This window comes from Ruditapes philippinarum, unplaced genomic scaffold (genome assembly GCF_026571515.1).
Source record: "Ruditapes philippinarum isolate M1 unplaced genomic scaffold, ASM2657151v2 ctg917_1_1_1_1, whole genome shotgun sequence".
Taxonomy (NCBI): Eukaryota; Metazoa; Mollusca; class Bivalvia; order Venerida; family Veneridae; genus Ruditapes; species Ruditapes philippinarum.
Window position 1 is genome coordinate 277497 of NW_026853925.1, and position 18487 is coordinate 295983.

Genomic DNA, 18487 nt, shown 5'->3' on the forward strand with positions numbered 1-18487 from the left:
GTAGATTTTCCAGTAATAAACGATTGGGTAATGTTGAATAGAACACATTCTCTTTCTCTTTGTTTGTACTAGTACATGTCAATGACTTAAATATCCTATTATATTTGCCAAGTATCCTAAAACGTTTTGAGAGATATCGTTACACAATGCGTATCCAAACAACTGGATTGTTTACGTGCTCTGGATTTCACAAATATTTTTTTATTTGTTTACTGAAATAAAAGCAGTCCTACCACAACAGACTATCCGGTAACTTAATATAAAATGCTACCAACCCTTTAATCACGATGGGACACAGTGACAAGTATACCTTTAAATACATTGATATGCATTGTAGCATAGCATGTTTTGTGTATTATTGTCATCTGTTTATGTATATAAACGGTCCTGTCATTATCAACCGAAAATATAATATCTAACTTCCTCCAGTTACCGAAACAAGAGATGAATGTAACAAGAGACGAATCGTGCCTTTTAGGGGCACGGAAAGTCTCGGTTGTCGCCAATTATATTGTAACGTGAGACGATTACAAATTGTTAAAGTACTTATACACATATCGTACTAAGGGTTTTCCTTCTTCGTGTCTTGTTTTAAGATAAAGTGGTTACTTGTATTCTTAACTTTTTTTTAAATTTTTAACTCTCATCTAAGTTGAATCAGTGTGAGCTGTTAGGATAGACAAATGTCCGTCGTCTGGTCGCATTTTGCCTTGTCGTCTGGTCGCATTTTTCCTTTTCACGAAACTTGGAAGTTTATCCCAGTTTTAACTCGGTTGAGTTAGATTATGGGTCATATCGGATGAAAAACTAGGTAACATGACCCTAAACTAGAAAGATCACCTGGGTCAAAAACAAGTCACAGGGCCCAAGTATGGAAAAATATCGTTAACACTTAAGAGGTAACATTGTCTGCCTGAAGTTAATGGGAATTTGTCAGAAAGAGTGAGATATTTTCTAGCTAAAGTTAAAAAGAGTCATCTGGGGTAAAAAAATTAGGTCACAAAGCCCAAATATTAAAAAAAGCAAAAACAACAAAACAATGTTAACATTCAAGAGGTAATATTATTAGCCCAAATATTTTGGAAGCATGAAAGACTGATGCGATGATTTGGCCACAAAGCCCAAATATAGAAGAAAAAAACAACATTATTCACATGCCCACTTTTTTCCGATGCAGATATGAGCGTTGTGATTAAGACCTTTATCTCCTTTTATTAATAGTTAACACTATTAGTTGTCATTAAGCGCCATAGTAATTGGGTGATATATGAGCGCCACCATGACCCTCCTGTTTAGAAAATTTTTTGATTTAATGGTTATATTTGATGGTTTCATTTGTTCTGTTTTGTAAAATCATAAATTGAATACCATATACATATATGTTTTTCCGAAAATTGGAGAATTTACGAATTCCCGCGGTACCGAAAAACAGCAATGCTTTCAGCGCTTTGATTTTATCATCATAAAAAAGTGTATATAATGATTTCCTGTTAGATTTTATTTTATTTTTTTAAAAGTTAAAATATAGTATGAGTAAAAATACAAATATAAAAAAGTATATAAGATATATCGTATAAAAGAGCCTAGGTGGTTAAAAAATCTACAAAAGCATAATCATGAACATGTATATATATTACTATGAAATAAATGAATGAAAACATTTTAAAGCATCTAACTTGATAACAGACATCTACTTTTAATATAGATGAGTATTTAATATTAACATGCGTCTAATCATATATTTGTTTGTTTTAAAATAATCAATTAAAGAATGTATATTAAGTAAAGTGATCATAGGTGTATTTATCTGTCCGCCATATGTTGATCAGATTACCCTAACTTATTAATATGAGTTAGCTCTCATAATGTTTCCAAATCATTGAAATAAAAGATATATGTAAAACATAGAATTCTATATAGGTATATTGAATGGCACATATTTAAACAAATACTTATATAAATTTACTTACATACCACCTCGACATAAACTCGATTTATTTGATAAATTAGTTATGCCAATTTTAAATTATAGTAGTGAAATATTAGGTTTTACTAATGATATATCAATAGAAAGAGTTAATTTGCAATTCTGTAAAAGTATTCTTGGTGTGAAAAAAACAACCCAAAATGATTTCGTTTATGGAGAACTGGGTAGAACCTCTTTACAAGTTATTCATCATATGAACATTGTTAAATACTGGGTAAAGATATTAAGAACACGCGAAAATAAGTATATTTATTTGATCTATAACATGTTAAAATTAGATTTTGAACGAGATGAGCGTAAGGTAAACTGGTGTTCAATGGTTAAAAATTTATTATGTTCTCTTGGTTTTTATGATGCTTGGTTAGAGCAAAATGTTGGTGATGTTGAATTATTTTTATCTTCAGTTAAACAAAGATTAACAGATCAATTTATTCAAAACTGGCATAGTAGACTAAATGTTTCAAGCAGAGCATTATTTTACAGAAACATAGCATCTTTCCAAAGTCAGCCATATCTTGAATGTTTTTCAATGAATAAATTTTGCCAAGCATTATCTAGATTGCGTGTTCATCACACAGGTTACAAATTGAGTCAGGTAGATGGGCACGTCCAGTAAGAATTGAAATAAATGAAAGGAAATGTAACTTATGTGGTTTATTGGAGGATGAATTTCATTTTGTAATTGAATGCTATCTTTACAATGATTTAAGGAAAAAGTATATACCAAGATACTATTGGAATAGACCAAATATGTTTAAGTTTTTAGAATTGATTAAATCTGATAACAAAACTGTAATTAGAAATTTAGGAATATATGTATACAACGCTTTTGCTATTAGAAATAACGTTATGTACGGGCAATGATACATGTAAAATAATGTATATATCTCAGCATTTTTCTTCTCTCTTCTTTTGGTTGCCACAGCACAGTGGAAATATTACTCCTTTCAAGATATAAAATTCAATACTAAAAGTTTCAAAGAGAAAAGAATAAAAAAATTAATGATATTTGAATCAATCTACAGTTATTTTGATGATGATGTTTCACGAATAGCCAATGAGTTGACCTTTTCTCTTTTGTTTTCGATTTCGATAAAGGTTGACTAAAAATTGGAGTACTATTCCCATGATTGCATATATATTATAATGTATTGTATTGAATAATTGTTTCTCCTCTATTGCAGAAGTTATTTTAAGGTTGAGTTTCAACCTTCTCCTATATTTCAAATATTTGAAAAAGAGATGTATTATTATCATTATCATGCATTACTCTGTCATGTCATATATATTATGTTTGTAATATGTTGTCCTCATGGGCTTATAAGCCTATTGGAAATGAAATAAATAAATCTAAAATTTCTATAACACGGGGGTAATACAAGGGGTAATACAAGATGTTGCTTATAGCGATAACTGTCTTGGCTGGTATCTACACTCCATCAGCTACCCCATCTCTAATTGGATCACTGAACGAAACAATTTTGGTCTTTTTCCCAGCAAGTATATTCTGTATGTTGTTTTCTTGTTTGTCCATAGTGAGAATTGCCTGTACAGAAGACCCAAGTCTCTCTCTAATATCAAACTTATGTCCACGAGCCTTAAGACCGTCAAAAATCACCTGGCATAAATTAAATAAAATACTATATATTGTTCATTAATTGAAATTCAAAATGTTATGAAAATAATTAAGAAATTTCAATACATTTATAATGTTTTAAATACAGCCATGTCATTGAGGGAGTACATGTAGTGGTATTTTCGTACGAAAGGGCAACAATTGACAATTTGCCTCGTCAGGACGACAAAACGTACATGTTTTGTTATAAAGCAGATCGATTGTCACGTGACATTTTAAATAGTGAAAATTTGCATTTCAGCCATTCCGGAAAATAACTGAGAATCTCGTTGTCTTGGCAGAAGTTGTTTATAATAACATTCAAATACATAATCTATAATTCTTCACTGCAGCAAGCTTGTTCTACGTTCATATTGCTCTCTGAACATGTCAATTTAATATACCTCAAAATACCAACATCATACATATATTCAAGATACTTTTTCATGTTCTTATACTGGTATAGTAAACAGTGAGATATTTGTACATGTATATCTATTTTCTAATTAATCTAATTAAAAAAACAACAAAAACATTCCTTACTTGAGGCATGGCTTGTTCAATACGTAGATCCGGCGGAAGTAGTTGATGGTGTATCCTGGGAAACTCCGTGGACTCTTTGAGACCAAACTTCAACATTAGTGTTTGTATAATACTCTGTGTAATAAAGAAAGGAGTTGTCATTTATCCTCTCACTAGATTGCATGTTAGATTCATGTCTATCTGTGTTAAAGACCACCTCTTATTAGGATCGCCATGTATATAAAAACTACTCTGAGACCACCCTTCATTGATTAATGTGCCGTTCGGTTAGCATCATAGGTTGAGCATCAAACTGTGAATCGGGCGACCCGGGTTCGATTCTCGCACGGTGCAGGTCTCGTTCATTGTAACAGATCGTGAAATCCTTTCTAGGGTCATTAGAACTGTACCTCTACTCAGACATGTACATAAGTTATCAGTTCCTTACGGAAGTGAAGGCTACTGTTAAATTGCTTGACAGCCTGTCTGGCTAAACTTTGCTCTGGTAAATTCAATGTGGCTTACTGCCGTGATTCAGAGTGAAAACTACCAACACCACAACCTCCCTTCATTGATTATAAAGAACAAAATAACCCCCAAATACAGACCACTTGTCTGTAAAGTACATTTTATGGTCTTTGTTAACAGTTTGGCTGTACACGATCTTATGCAGAACGTCAATTTTTCAATTTGACTTTTTTTTAAAAAGAACTTCAAAATAACGCTTTCTGGCAAGGATTTCTGATGCTAGATCCATAACGATCTTGTGTTACATTGAAGGACTTTTTTGAACAAACTTAAAAAGTTGGTATCAAACATTTATAAACGTACAAAAATAGATATACCCATCTATACCGGTATCAAGTTAAATGTAACAACTTACTAAAGCCGTAGAAGTGATGATTCTTGTACCACCGGTTGCTCCCGTCACTAGTTTGACGTCACCGTCTTTATCCAATACTATTGTAGGAGACATTGACGATAGAGGGCGCTTATAAGGTTTAATGAAATTGGCGGGAGACGCTGGCACTCCAAAATAGTTAGTGGTATTTGGAGTAGAAAAGTCGTCCATTTCGTCGTTAAATACAATTCCAGTGCGCGACCCAACAATTTTGGATCCAAAACTTAAAGTAAAATAAATATTAAGTTTCATAAAGACTTGCTGACTTTGTGTTAAGTTAAAAAAAAGGTGCAGACCTATTCACATTTCAAAGACTCAGCATGGGCAAACTGTGTTCCCTAATATTGAATTCCCAATTCTTTAGAAATAAACATGATAATTATAGCAACAACCACTAACCAAATAAAACCTCTCCATAGATCTACATGTTTCACTTACTAGATGTTAATTGTACTAGTTATTGACACTGCGTCACCTTCTGGTCCGATCACAGATATATGTGATGTTCCGGCATTTGGTATGTTAAAACTGTATGTTGGCTCGTAATAGGCTGTATCATGGGTATTTGTCGTTATCTTTGCTCTTTTCGTCGCACCCCATGTCAGTGACGTCATATTTTGCAAAAGCTATTTATAGAAAATATTTGCATATACATGTATGATAAATTAAACACTATAAAGCTTTTAAGAAACAATCAAATTTAATGTATTTAGAGCTAAAAAGATCTAATCTGAAAAATATAGGCATATTACTACACGTGTAAAAACTATAGTTTATGTATAATATAACGATTTTTATATATTATATGCGCATTTTTTTCTACTTTTAGCGGCTATGCTACATATCATCATATTAATATACATGTTAACATATAGACTTGCACACCTCGAGTATAGTGTCTTTATCCTCTTGGTTTTCTTGGTCCATGTCACCTAAGTTAGTCCTCACAGAAAACCCGTGCTTAAATGCTTCGGTAATTCTATGGTAAGTTTCCACGGCCTTCTCTCCTGTAGACACACTGTCCGCATTCATATTGAAACCTAGACATAAGAAAGAATACTTTCTTACCCAGAATTTATCTTGAAAAAAGCACAAGAATAAAAACACACATACACAAAAAAAACAACACAACATAAACATCATCATCATCATCATCATCATCATCATCATCATCATCAACAAGAACAACAACAACAACACATTGCTGACGGAATGTTTGTCCATAAGAAGATAGCCAGTTGGTGGTTTATACACATTTATTTTAGTTCGACTGTGTTGAAAGCTATAAGCTTATTGAAACATTCTCGAATTCGTTCCTGGATCCAACCAGTACAAAGCAATTAATTTAAAGATTCTTGCTCAAGGAAACAACGGCTTCCCCCTGACATGGTTTGAACCTACGCGGTCAGCAATTCTTAGAGTACTAGTATAGTTAGTCCGACGCGTTAACCACGTGTGTGTATTTGCGTTTATTTATACTCGCCACCGGTTGCCCATATGGGCGAGTCCTCCAGAAGAGTATTAGTAATTTTATTTTTTTGGAGGATAGTGCAATTACAGATACAGAAAGATGCCCCAATTCCAGAAGCTTCTCCTGGTTCTTTAGCGTGCCAAGTGTTTAAGCACCAATACACGGGACCTCGATTTAAAGTCTCATCCGAAAGACTGATTAGTAATTTTAGTTGGCCAGCCCGGGAATCGAACCCACAATGTCGAGATTACAAGTCTCGCGCTCTAACCGATTGAGCTATGCGGGCTGGCTAACCACTCGGCCTCGCCACCACTTAAATAGCCAGTTAAAGTGAATTGGTATATAATGGGGTCATTGTTCACCATAGTACATGTATTTCAATTATTTATATATAAAAAATAATATATAAAATTTAGAAGAATTTTTTACTCAAACTTAATGTCTTTGACTTTTGTTGATAATTTTTTCTGAGCAATAATCTATTCGAAATATTTGTTGCACTGCACACATCTTGAAAAATGATGGTTTTTTGAGATAAAAAATACTCCTAGTACTGTGCTCAAAAACGTTGATCTGATATTTTGGTTACCTTGCGAAACACTTCAGACTTAAATATTCGCGAAATTTTAGCCTCGCGTAAATATCTGATTTTGCAGTATGAAGTGTGTGATAACGATTATTAATGGACTATCACTATATAAAAAAGTTAAACGGTGAGGCTTGACTAAGACTTTAGCTCTAGGTCACAGGCCTGTTAAATAGTGTTATGTGACCAGGACCCGACCCCAAGTCTATGGATGAGCCCTCTAAAGCTCTTTAACTATCAATACAAATATACCATGACATAGATTATAATGTACATTACCATCTAAAATGTTGAGAATAAGCAGTATAACAGCTCCACTTGAGGGTGGTGGTGGGGACAGTACTCTGTAATCTCCACCAGACAGGTCTACAGACAATGCATCCTTCACAGCTGCCGTGTATTTCTCAAGGTCATCTTTAGTGATAATACCAGCTACAAGGAGAGCGTTTCACTTATTTCAACATTTTTTTATATAAACATGAGCTAAACTTATACTGCCCTCACACATACCTCGCGACCTTACTGCGTCCTTACTGCGACCTTGCTACGACCCAGGACGCAGCACAGTCGCCATGGACGCAGCAGGGACGCAGCGAGGTCGTAGCGAGGAACCCAAGGACGCACAAGGTCGCAGACCGTCGGCGACTATTTTGAACATGCACAAAACAGTCGCAGAAACTCTGCGTTCTTGCTGAGTCCTGGTTAGGTCGCCGTGGGATCGCAGTGGAGTCGCCATAGTCGCAGCAGCATCGTAGTAAGGACGCAATAAGAACGCAATAGACGTAGTACACTCGTACTAAGGACACCGTAGAGTCACCGATGAAATTACAAGAAATTACTCGGAAACCTTTGGCGACGCTATTTCTACACACTGTGAACCACTACCAAACTGCATATCTGAAGCGGCGACTGGGTCAACTTGTAGCACTTTAGAGACCCTCGCTCTTTTGCCTCGTCCGCCTCTCATCTTTGGAATAATATGGATGATTTAACTTAATACTAATTAAATATACGTCTTCACTCGTTGAAGGTCAGACTCAGAATGAAATTTTCTGGTAAAAAGTATTGTTTTTATAGACGTAGCAAGAACGTAGTAGGGTCGTCGAACAGTCGCTGGACAGTCGCCGGACAAACGCAATAGTCGTCGTAGAGTCGCCGTTAGGACGCAGAGAACATAGCACAGTCGCAGCTGGGTCGCCGATGATCGCCGTGGGGTCACCTTGGGGACGCAATACAGTCGCAGTGGAAACGCCATGGACGTAGAAGGGTCGTATTGAGGACATAGAGAAAACGTACTGAACTCAAGACTGCAGAGCCCCGGACCGTCTGCGAGAGAAATTTGAAAGAAAACCAACGATTTTCGAAAGAAAAATGCTATTTTACTAGTTTTCAGGTCGCAGTAAGGTCGTGGTTTATGTGTGAGGGCACCTTTAACAGCAGCGTTTTAGGTCTTTAAACATATTAGTTATTGTAAAACGAACCTGGGATAAGCTGATTAGGAAGCTGTAAAATCATGATGCCACAAATAATCCGTGTATAACAGTGACATGAATTTATAATACTAAAATAAGAGAAGCTGATACCTTTGAAAATCATTCAAAATCACTACTTACATTTATTAAAAAACGTGCAACAACTTTAATTAATTTAAGGTAATCCCGGATAAGTACAGACTTTTCGTGCTATTTATTAGTACGAAAACAACAGCAACAACAAAAATAACACTAAAAGTTCTAATAAAGGTTTCGGGAGGAGTTCTATTTTTTTTAATTTACATACCGCCATCAGCAATATCCTTTGCAATATCGTCTGCTAGAGACCCATTATAATATGCGTACGGGTCGGCTGCTATTTTTTCAAATGTTGCTCCAAGTTTTGGTAGTTTCAAAGTTTCCCCTTCCTTCACTATTTTCCCAGTTTCTGTATTCGTCAACATAGCCCTTGCAAAGTCAATTATTTAAATATGTTATTACTATTTTAACACAACAGAACATGACACGTTCATTGTACATTATCAACAATATAAGAACATATTTCCACAATGAACATGAAAATGGGAACGAATTAAATAAGGTTATAAATGAAAGCAATGCACTTGCAGATCATGCATTTTCAAATCTAACAGAATAATTGACGTCATAATTCACAATTGTTAGATATAAAATGTACAAATAATTGACAATATATGCCAAATAAAGTCATAGACAAACCATGTCCTTTGCCTAACTGTTTTATTAATTTTTTACTCAGTTATTCTTATTATGAATTCAACTTATTCTTTATGGAAACCATCTATATATAAAACCATCGTCGGGACCCACTACTACATTTGATACTGGTATATGGTAGATATAGCTTGGATTGCCGAGGATGATATAAAAACAAATGTTGCTTGAATCTTACTTCAATTCCCCATAACGATTTATATGTTCAATATTAATTTTAATGTCGGTGTCGAGGAGTTTACCAACAGGAAAACCTTGTTTACACATCTGAATAACAGGTGCGAATAATTTAGACCAGGGAAGTTTGCCACCAAGTTTCCAAGCTTCGTGTAGTCCCTTGATCTCTCCGGGTATACCGATAGACATTCCGCCTATAATGAAAAGATACGCCCACGTGACTTTCATGGTAGAAAACATGAACAATGCAAAGAATTTTTTTTTTTCAAAAAACTGACATTCGGGATGTAGTCGGTAACAACAAGGTAAAAAACACAAACACAAAAAACTGCCTCTTGTTTATAAAAAAAGACACTGTAAATAATGTTCAGCTTTTTATATTTACCAATTAAATAAGTAGGGAGAATTGACCAAACTAAAGAGGGATATTTATTTGAGCAACATTCGAAACATTATATACAACCATACTATGTAGTTTTAGGTACATGTATATATATTTGTGTCCCGAATTGAAATACTTTACACATGTTTTACATCTAAACAAAAGAGAAGCTTAATGCGGACATTGTTTACGCCCCTTGTCTGTTTCAGATTATATTGTACATAAATACATACTTATATAGCAGATTACCTTCACGTGAAGAAACGTTTTCATCCACATACATGTCTGCTGTCGCCGCACCAGGGGCCATCTCTCGCGCCATTATTGCATAGCCTTTACTCTCAGATCTTTAATTGAAACGTTTGGCAAAGGTCAACAGTAGACTGCGTGAATCATAGCCAATTTGTAACATTATGTGTATATGTAGTTAAAATTGTATTTTAATTTATAAGCAACATTCTGTAAAGTACATAAAGATCATCATTATATTTTATAAAAATAATTTCGTTTACTACTAGTATTTCTATGTACTGCACTGTAACACCTCTAGTAAATGTAATATGTAAGTAGTTCACGTGTATGTTTGATAAGGATCCATTAGGTTTTCAAAAAAGAAAAAGAAAAACAACAACAATACAAAACAGAGAGCGGGTTTATAACTAGGGATGCCTCATTAAATATCTAAATACCAAATGATATAATATTATAAGGTTCAAAGTGCTTTTCAGAAAACTTTTATAATGTTCGAAGGCAAAGCTGGAATGCAACATACCGATCTACATGTATATGTATAGTGTACTTTGAATGAAAGCCATAAAGAAAATAGCATATACCTTTTATAGTATGTCATAAAAAATCCACCCCCTATTCCACAACTCTGTGGGTTGTATACACCGTTACATAGGATAGCAACTATAGCGGCGTCCACTGCCGAACCCCCATGTCGCACCATTGTCTCACTGCAATATATACTAGTATCAGCATTGTCACAAATCTTAATACAGTATCACTTAAACCAACAATAAAGTCAATTATTAACACATATTTGAAGCCTAATATATTAATTCAATTAATGATGAATTTGAATTCATAATGCATGGTCAAAATTAGGCTAAATTTACAGAGACCCACTTCCCAATGGTCCGCTACAGTCTTTTATAAATCTATTGGTTGAAACACATGCACCTAAGCAAATACATTTCAATTCAATTTAACGTTTTCTTAGCGAACACTATCCCCTCTAAAACTTCATTTGAAACAATACTCTAATACTATTATAGATTTAAACGCCAAACCGAAACATTATGATCTGTCATATTTTACCTATTTACTTTTTCATTGGGCTAAGTGAAATGTTTTAAGATGTTATCAATTGAGACCAACTTTCAAATTAAACTTAAGATCAATATTTACTTTCATGCAATCGTTTTAAAATTACATTTACCTTGAAAAGGGACGATGAATTGTGTATGCAAAGCATGTCCTTCTCTAAGCTATCGTCGTATTCTACACTTACATAATTAATTGTATAGATTAAACGATACATTAAACTGGCAAGATTTTTTTGAAAGTACCATCGACGACAATCGTGTAGAAAAAAAGAACACCTTTAAATTTTAATATCAATCACGGATTTAATAATGTAAATTACGGGTTGACTCACGTTCCATAATACGAACATATTTTAGCATCTGTAGATACGCTGGCATATCGATAAAATCCCTCGTTCATCTTCGTTGGTACTACATATATCGGCGAATCTTTGGTCAGTCTTGATGACGATTGTGGCCCTGCAGGTGCCGGACAGTCCATTTTAGATTGATTATCATCGTCATCTTTCTGAAGTCCAAGGCCAAGTCCAATAGCAACAGCTACAATACATGCCACTACAACTATGACAGCTATTGCCCAGGCTCTAGACTTCGACATACTGAAACAAATCATACAACAATGACAGTTATTGCCCAGGCTTTAGACTTCAACATACTGAAACAAAATATACAACAATGACAGCTATTGCCCAGGCTCTAGACTTTGATATACTGAAACAAAATATACAACAATGAAAGTCTTGCCCAGGCTCTAGACTTCGACATACTGAAACAAATCATACAACAATGACAGCTATTGCCCAGGTTCTAGACTTCGACATACTGAAACAAATCATACAACAATGACAGTCATTGCCCAGGCTCTAGACATTGATACACTGAAACAAAATATACAACAATGACAGTTATTGTCCAGGCTGTAGACTTTGATATACTGAAACAAAATATACAACAATGACAGTTATTGCCCAGGCTCTAGACTTTGATGTACTGAAACAAAATATACAACACTTTTTGCCCAGATTCTATGCTTTTATATACATTTGTACTGAATCAAAATACACATTAATGACATATAATGTCCTGTTTCTAGACTTTGATATACTGAAACAAAATATACAACAATGTAAGTTATTGCCAATGCTCTTAAATTTGATATACCGAACCAAAATATACAATAACGACAGCTAATGTCCTGATTCTAGCCTTTGATACACTGAAACAAAATGTACAACAATGACAGTTATAACCCAAGCTCTACACTTTAATACTGAAGCAAAGCAGTTATTGCTAAGGCTCTAAACTTAAATATAGTGACAATTATACTGGTAATTATAGTTGTTTTAGAGCTAAATGAACTGACAGTAGGTCATAGAGGCCCATATATTAATATTTACAACTGAATGTTCAACCAGTTAACTTCATTTAAATATATGTATATTTGATTTCGAATCGCCTTTGTTATGTGACCAAGGACTTTGGAAAAAATCCAGTATAGCCATAAAAAAGAATATTATTTTAAGTACAAATCAAGGACAATACTGTAGTAACTGGTACATCGCGACTCCAAGTGTGACATAAAATCTTATTGTAAATGACAATAAAATGCTTTACATGTAAGATCAAATTTCAAGAAGTCATCGAGTAAAATGCGAGATTCCTACTTCTTTCATATGATAAACTAAATTATTTAAAAAAGCTAGGACAGTAAGGTGAAGTTTACAAAATATAATGCAAACCGAGAGCTGGTTTATCACGTGACTGTATTATATTACATGTAAATGTATCAATTTTGTAAATATGTAACGATGATGTACTAATGGTACAAATCTAATAAAATAAATGTTCTGATCTGTTCTTAAATTTTATAACGTATTCGAGAAATTTAATAACGATTCGTTATTTTGACTGCAAAACTTATTTCAGATCATAGTTGTTGTTGTTCAAATAAGTTTTAAACATTAAACAGTCTAGATTTGTATTCATATGATTTTTTTTTAACTGTGTAAGCTTTTTGTTAAAGTTAAGTAATATCAAATGTAAGATGTTTTAATTAACGTTTGTACGATAGGCGGTATAGACCTTTAACCTTTGTCGAAATAAATCTCATTTACAAAAAAAATAAATAAAAAAAAAAATAAAAATAAATAAATAAATAAAAAATAATAATAAAAAAATGAAGATATGAAGATCTAATTGTTAAACTCGTAAGCTGCTTATAAATGTACATAAAGTAAAAACAAAAGAACCAAATTTATGATCACCGTTTATTATAGTGCCAATGACATAGAAATATGATGACATCTATTCAGAGTATAACTTGTCTACCAGTTGTACGAATGTTATTATCGTATTGATACAATGGCAGTACTCTGAACATTGTCCATAAACATTATTACCATTGGTTAGCCAATTGTAAGTAAACTTACCAATAGTTACTAATGGATTTACTCTAAAATCTACCAAGATAATTGTGACCCTTTAAAGTGTTTTATTCGGACCACTTTGTGACTGTCGAAACAGAACTTTACCCGATACAAAATGACATTATTTAAAATGAACTTTGTGGTGCATTCATGTTACATGCACCGTAAAATAGAATATAGGACAGAATGACATTTCAAAAGTTTAGGTATCACATTTCATTACCTATTAAAATTCAACTTCTTTCATATCGTTATTTGCATTGTATTTACTTAATAAAAATCTAAATCTAAGATCGTGGTGCATTTTCTCTCTCATTGTTATGTGAGACTTGCACCATGATAAAAAACAATTTAGTATTTGAAGCACAAACGGTTTTAAAGTACAGTCATTGTTAAGACTGTATTTAGGCAAAGAACTATTCCACAAATAACTTGTTAGATAAGTTTTAGCAAATTTGTGAGTTAAATTAAATTTTCAACTTAATGCTAATTTTCATAAAATCTTTGAAAATGTTATTGACACATTACAATCGGCATTTAAAATCCACAGAAATTACTAAAAATAGGTCAAAATATGCAAAAACGGCACCTACTGCATTTGTCACGCACTAGAAATTTTGTAATAGATTTTTCTAAATCAGTCTTAATCACACATAACATGTAAAATATTACTTGAATATAAGATCTTAGTACATGTACATTTTTCTCAAGTTCGATTAAGAAAAATAATTTTTGGCTCATCTTGTGGCATGCAGCTTTAAATTAATCACTAGCGAACCAAATACTCTTGTTGTTTTATAGACTTTCAACATTCTTCACCATACTCGTATTTATTTAGAATCTGAACCGTATTAGTATAATTCTTTTTTACTAAAGTGCAAATGTCGCAAAACATTACTTGTAAAGTTGTAGCATATGCAGAACTTTTTCTTGTCTGGATCTCGTTTTTTCTGCTTAGAAATCTGGTAAAATTATTTACAATAATTATGCTAGAAATACCTGGGAAGACAGCCACATCTTCCATTACAATACTAACAATAATAATGACAATAATAATGATAAAATAATATTATACATGTATATACATTTTTGAAAGTATATATTGACGTTATTCCATCTTAAATATTGGAAGCAGCAGCAGAGTCTACTGCTATTGTTTCAGAATTAGTATTAATAGCAGCTGAAGCAGAAATAACAGCAGCAGTTTGAATAGCAGCAGTAGTATAATTAGTTGCAGAATATAAATATCTAGGGACATATTTTTTGCAAGAATATGAATAAGTGTAACCCCTCTGCAATTTTTAGCGTATTAACATCTCCTTTTTTAAAGACAGGCATTATGATACCCTCTTCCTAAACTTTAGGATATTCACAACTATTGTAGAGTTTTTATAACAATGAGGATATTATATTGCAAGCTGCTTTAAAAATTAACATATTAATTTATCATTTCCTTGAGATTTATTGTTGTTCTGAGAAAATATAGCTTTACTTAACTCACACTAAACAAGTCAATTTTCGTTAAAAAAAGAAGTTTTAATATTTATTTGAGCTTGCATCACCAAATAATGCTTTAAAATGGTCGTAAAGTTGTTAACCATTTAACTTATCAGTCTTTTCATTTTTACTTCTTTTTATAAATGTTTTGCAAAAAAATCCGGGGTTAAGATTTAGCTAATTTATTTATTCTTAAACCTCCTTTTATTTTGAACTTAGAACAATACCAGGATGCTATTTAAAAATGACTAAAACAATGAGTTTGGTTGTTGTGTCCGCGGCATTAATCATAGTAAATATAGTATATCATATAATTATTATGTATATAAAGAACCACGAAACTGTGAACAAGTACATTGGAGAAAATATTTGATTTTTTTACTACCAAATTAAATACTCTTCATTCATGTATTTTAGAATGAATATCAATTAATGTAAAACGTTATATTTGTTTAACGTCACATTAAACATTCCTTACTTCAACTTTCATCTTGTTTAATAACATTAGCTTGAAATATTGTTAAAAATATGATTTTCCTGTATAACAACAATAGCTTTAAATCTTGTTAAAAATATAATTTGCTTGTTTATCAACATTAGCTTTAAATGTTGATGTCGTGTTTATGAAACATATACACCCGCCGACAACTTACATGTACATGTTATTAACGACTAAACGACTAAATAAGAAGTTATTCATAACCGTGGACATGTTAGTTTTTGTCAATTAAATGTTTAACCCAGGCATGAAAAAATGAAAAAAAGGCTGTAATTGTTTATGTCAAGTAACGCTGTCATGTAAAATGATTAAGAAGTTTCATATACAAAACAAAATTAAAACAAACCTGCCACTCATTTTGCTCTACATAAATCCTGCTGTAGAATGGACATGAACCGATGCGTATAAAGTACATAAAGTTTGAAGAGCTTCGATGCGCAGATATAATAAGAATGCATATTTACTTAAAACCCTTTCACCACTAAATGCGTATATTGGATTCGCTCTGCTTTAAAGGTATGAACTTTCCATTATCACGATGAGGGGTTTCGTTTTCAAAAATAAACAAGAAATATCTTTAAAAAGATACTCGGACGAGGTAAAACTTCTTTTACTTGCACGATGTCTTTTGGTATGCAAATGTTTTTTCCCCCGGGATCATGGACGTTACAGGTAGTCTCGTCATTTTAGAATGGCATTTATAACTTGGTAAATTCTTTTATTGAATAAAATATTCACAAGAGTATTAATATTATTTTTAAAAGCAATGGGAAGAAGTTCACAGATTTCAAATATCCTAGAAATTTAACTGGAAAGTTTGTTTCCGATACTCCTTTAGATTTTTTTATAATTTGGACGTGTATACGTTTCAGAAAGATCCTTTAAATTATTATACTCATTTTAGAATGGCCAATAAGATTCCTGAATTTCAGTTTGAAATTTTAAAACGACCAATGACCAATGACCCTCTAGTATTCAGTTCTTTCCTGTAAATTTTACAGGAAGTCAAACCGATCTCACACTGACTTTGTCCAAAAAAAGAGCTCATAACAGGTGGTGGTATTGGTAGTTTACCCTCCGGATAGCGACAACAGTAAGCCACTTTGAATTTTCAAGAGCCCAGTTAAGCCACGGCATCGTTCCTGTGCATGCTGTCAAACTGTGTATAGTTAGGCCAGAATACGAAATATATTTGTACGACTAGATTTCCCTGAAATCGAACTTAAGTTTTTTTTGCTTCCTTAAACGATTACTATTTATATATGATGTAAGTTTTGCTATTTCTATTCGTCGTGTATTAAACTGTTTTAAATAGATTATCCACACATATAGCAACAGCTTAGAATATTTCTGTGTATATTCATGCATTTTTGTAGATCATGTATGGTGCACAAACGTTGTCTTTTTTAAGCGGTTACCATCATGTTCCGTACACAATTTAGTTATTTGAAATTTATTTTGCACAAAAAAACTCAAACTTTTTCAGGAATTATGTGACAATTACGTTTCTTCTGTTGGTTTTTAATATCACTTATTACACGCCGTTTTTAAAGTATATAATGTTTTTGCCTATTTAGCGTCTCATTCGGAGCACCTCACTGATTTAAGTTTTAAAGAAGTGATCGATTTTAACGTGTTTATGCAAAACCTTTTTTCTGAAAAGTATTCATTTTCAGTGGGGATACAGAGTTTGCAAGGGGATGTGCGTTCAAGCTCTACTGAGAGCCAACCTTTATTCTATTCTTATTTTTTTTTCAGTTGGCTTATTACTTAGTGCACTCCTTTTCTGAAAGTATAAAATGACACATCCGCTTTCAAATGGTCTAAAATGTTTTTTGCCTTCTTCATCTGAAGATTTTTTATTTTCATTAAGAATACAGAGTTTGCATCGGGTGTGTATTTAAGCCCTACTGAAAGCCAACCTTACTTTTTAATTTGTGACGTTTTATTTATATTTCTGTGTGTGTCTGGTCAGGTTATGATTTTACAAATAGGATAGTTTTATTTATCTATGCAAGTTAATGTTTCCGAATCTGGATGATAATTTAAAAATCTGGATAAAATGTGATCCCTCGGTAGCATTATTCACAACAATTAAAATTACATGAACATTGAAGACTCGGTTTGATTGAGTCTGTACATCAGGAATAATGAAAAAGTGCAACATCCCACACGCTCCCTTGCACCGGCTTGAGCGGTAATTGTTTTTCTTTAAAAAAAAGAGTTGGAACCAATTTAATGATCTCGAAGGACCAGAAAAAATATTAACAACACTGAAGTGAAGTGCGGGGTAACTTTTACAGCTACCATACAGCACTTAACACCTGTTGTTGTGAAGTATAAAAATCTGGATAAATGTGATCTCTCGGAAGCATTAATCACAACAAAATTACACTAAAATTGCATCGCTTTATTGAGTCTGTACATGTGGGATAATGAAAAAGTGCAACATCCCTCACGCCCCCTCGCACCGGCTTGAGAGGTAACTTACAAAATTAATGTTTAAAATTGTATCTCGGTATGAAGATTTTGGGATACCCAACTGAAAGATAAAATATGAACGGGTTTCTGAACCCACCCTCAGCCAAATTTTATCAATCTCATCGATATACCGGTTCAAATTAACTTATTTTTTGTCAGATATGATTTTCTTTGGTTTGGTTTCTTTTCATTTCAAACCTATGGTTGATTCTGACCATCTTAAAAGTAAGATGAGAAATAAAAAAAGTAAAACTGCTCTTTAACTGATGAATACATATGTGTTATTGTTGTTCTATATAAATGATATAAAAGTTTAAATGAAATCGTCAATACGTTTTGTATTTGTGTCAAGGACATGATAAAGTTTGATAACGACATGACTTTTGA

General features: G+C 33.0%; 1 protein-coding gene across 1 annotated transcript; it reads right to left on the bottom strand.

The window, feature by feature from the left end:
* Positions 1 to 1042: 1042 nt before the first annotated feature.
* On the bottom strand, positions 1043 to 16107 carry LOC132738396 (glutathione hydrolase 1 proenzyme-like). The gene is made up of 13 exons (XM_060725894.1): positions 15966 to 16107; positions 11530 to 11796; positions 10700 to 10825; positions 10116 to 10213; positions 9486 to 9678; positions 8862 to 9022; positions 7362 to 7514; positions 5911 to 6065; positions 5464 to 5651; positions 5008 to 5248; positions 4146 to 4259; positions 3348 to 3605; positions 1043 to 1937 (listed from the first exon to the last, which is right to left on the bottom strand). Exons 1-12 carry the CDS (start codon positions 15974 to 15976, stop codon positions 3417 to 3419), a joined length of 1896 nt encoding a protein of 631 aa, XP_060581877.1. The 5' UTR covers positions 15977 to 16107; the 3' UTR covers positions 1043 to 1937; positions 3348 to 3416.
* Between the last annotated feature and the right edge of the window lie 2380 nt (positions 16108 to 18487).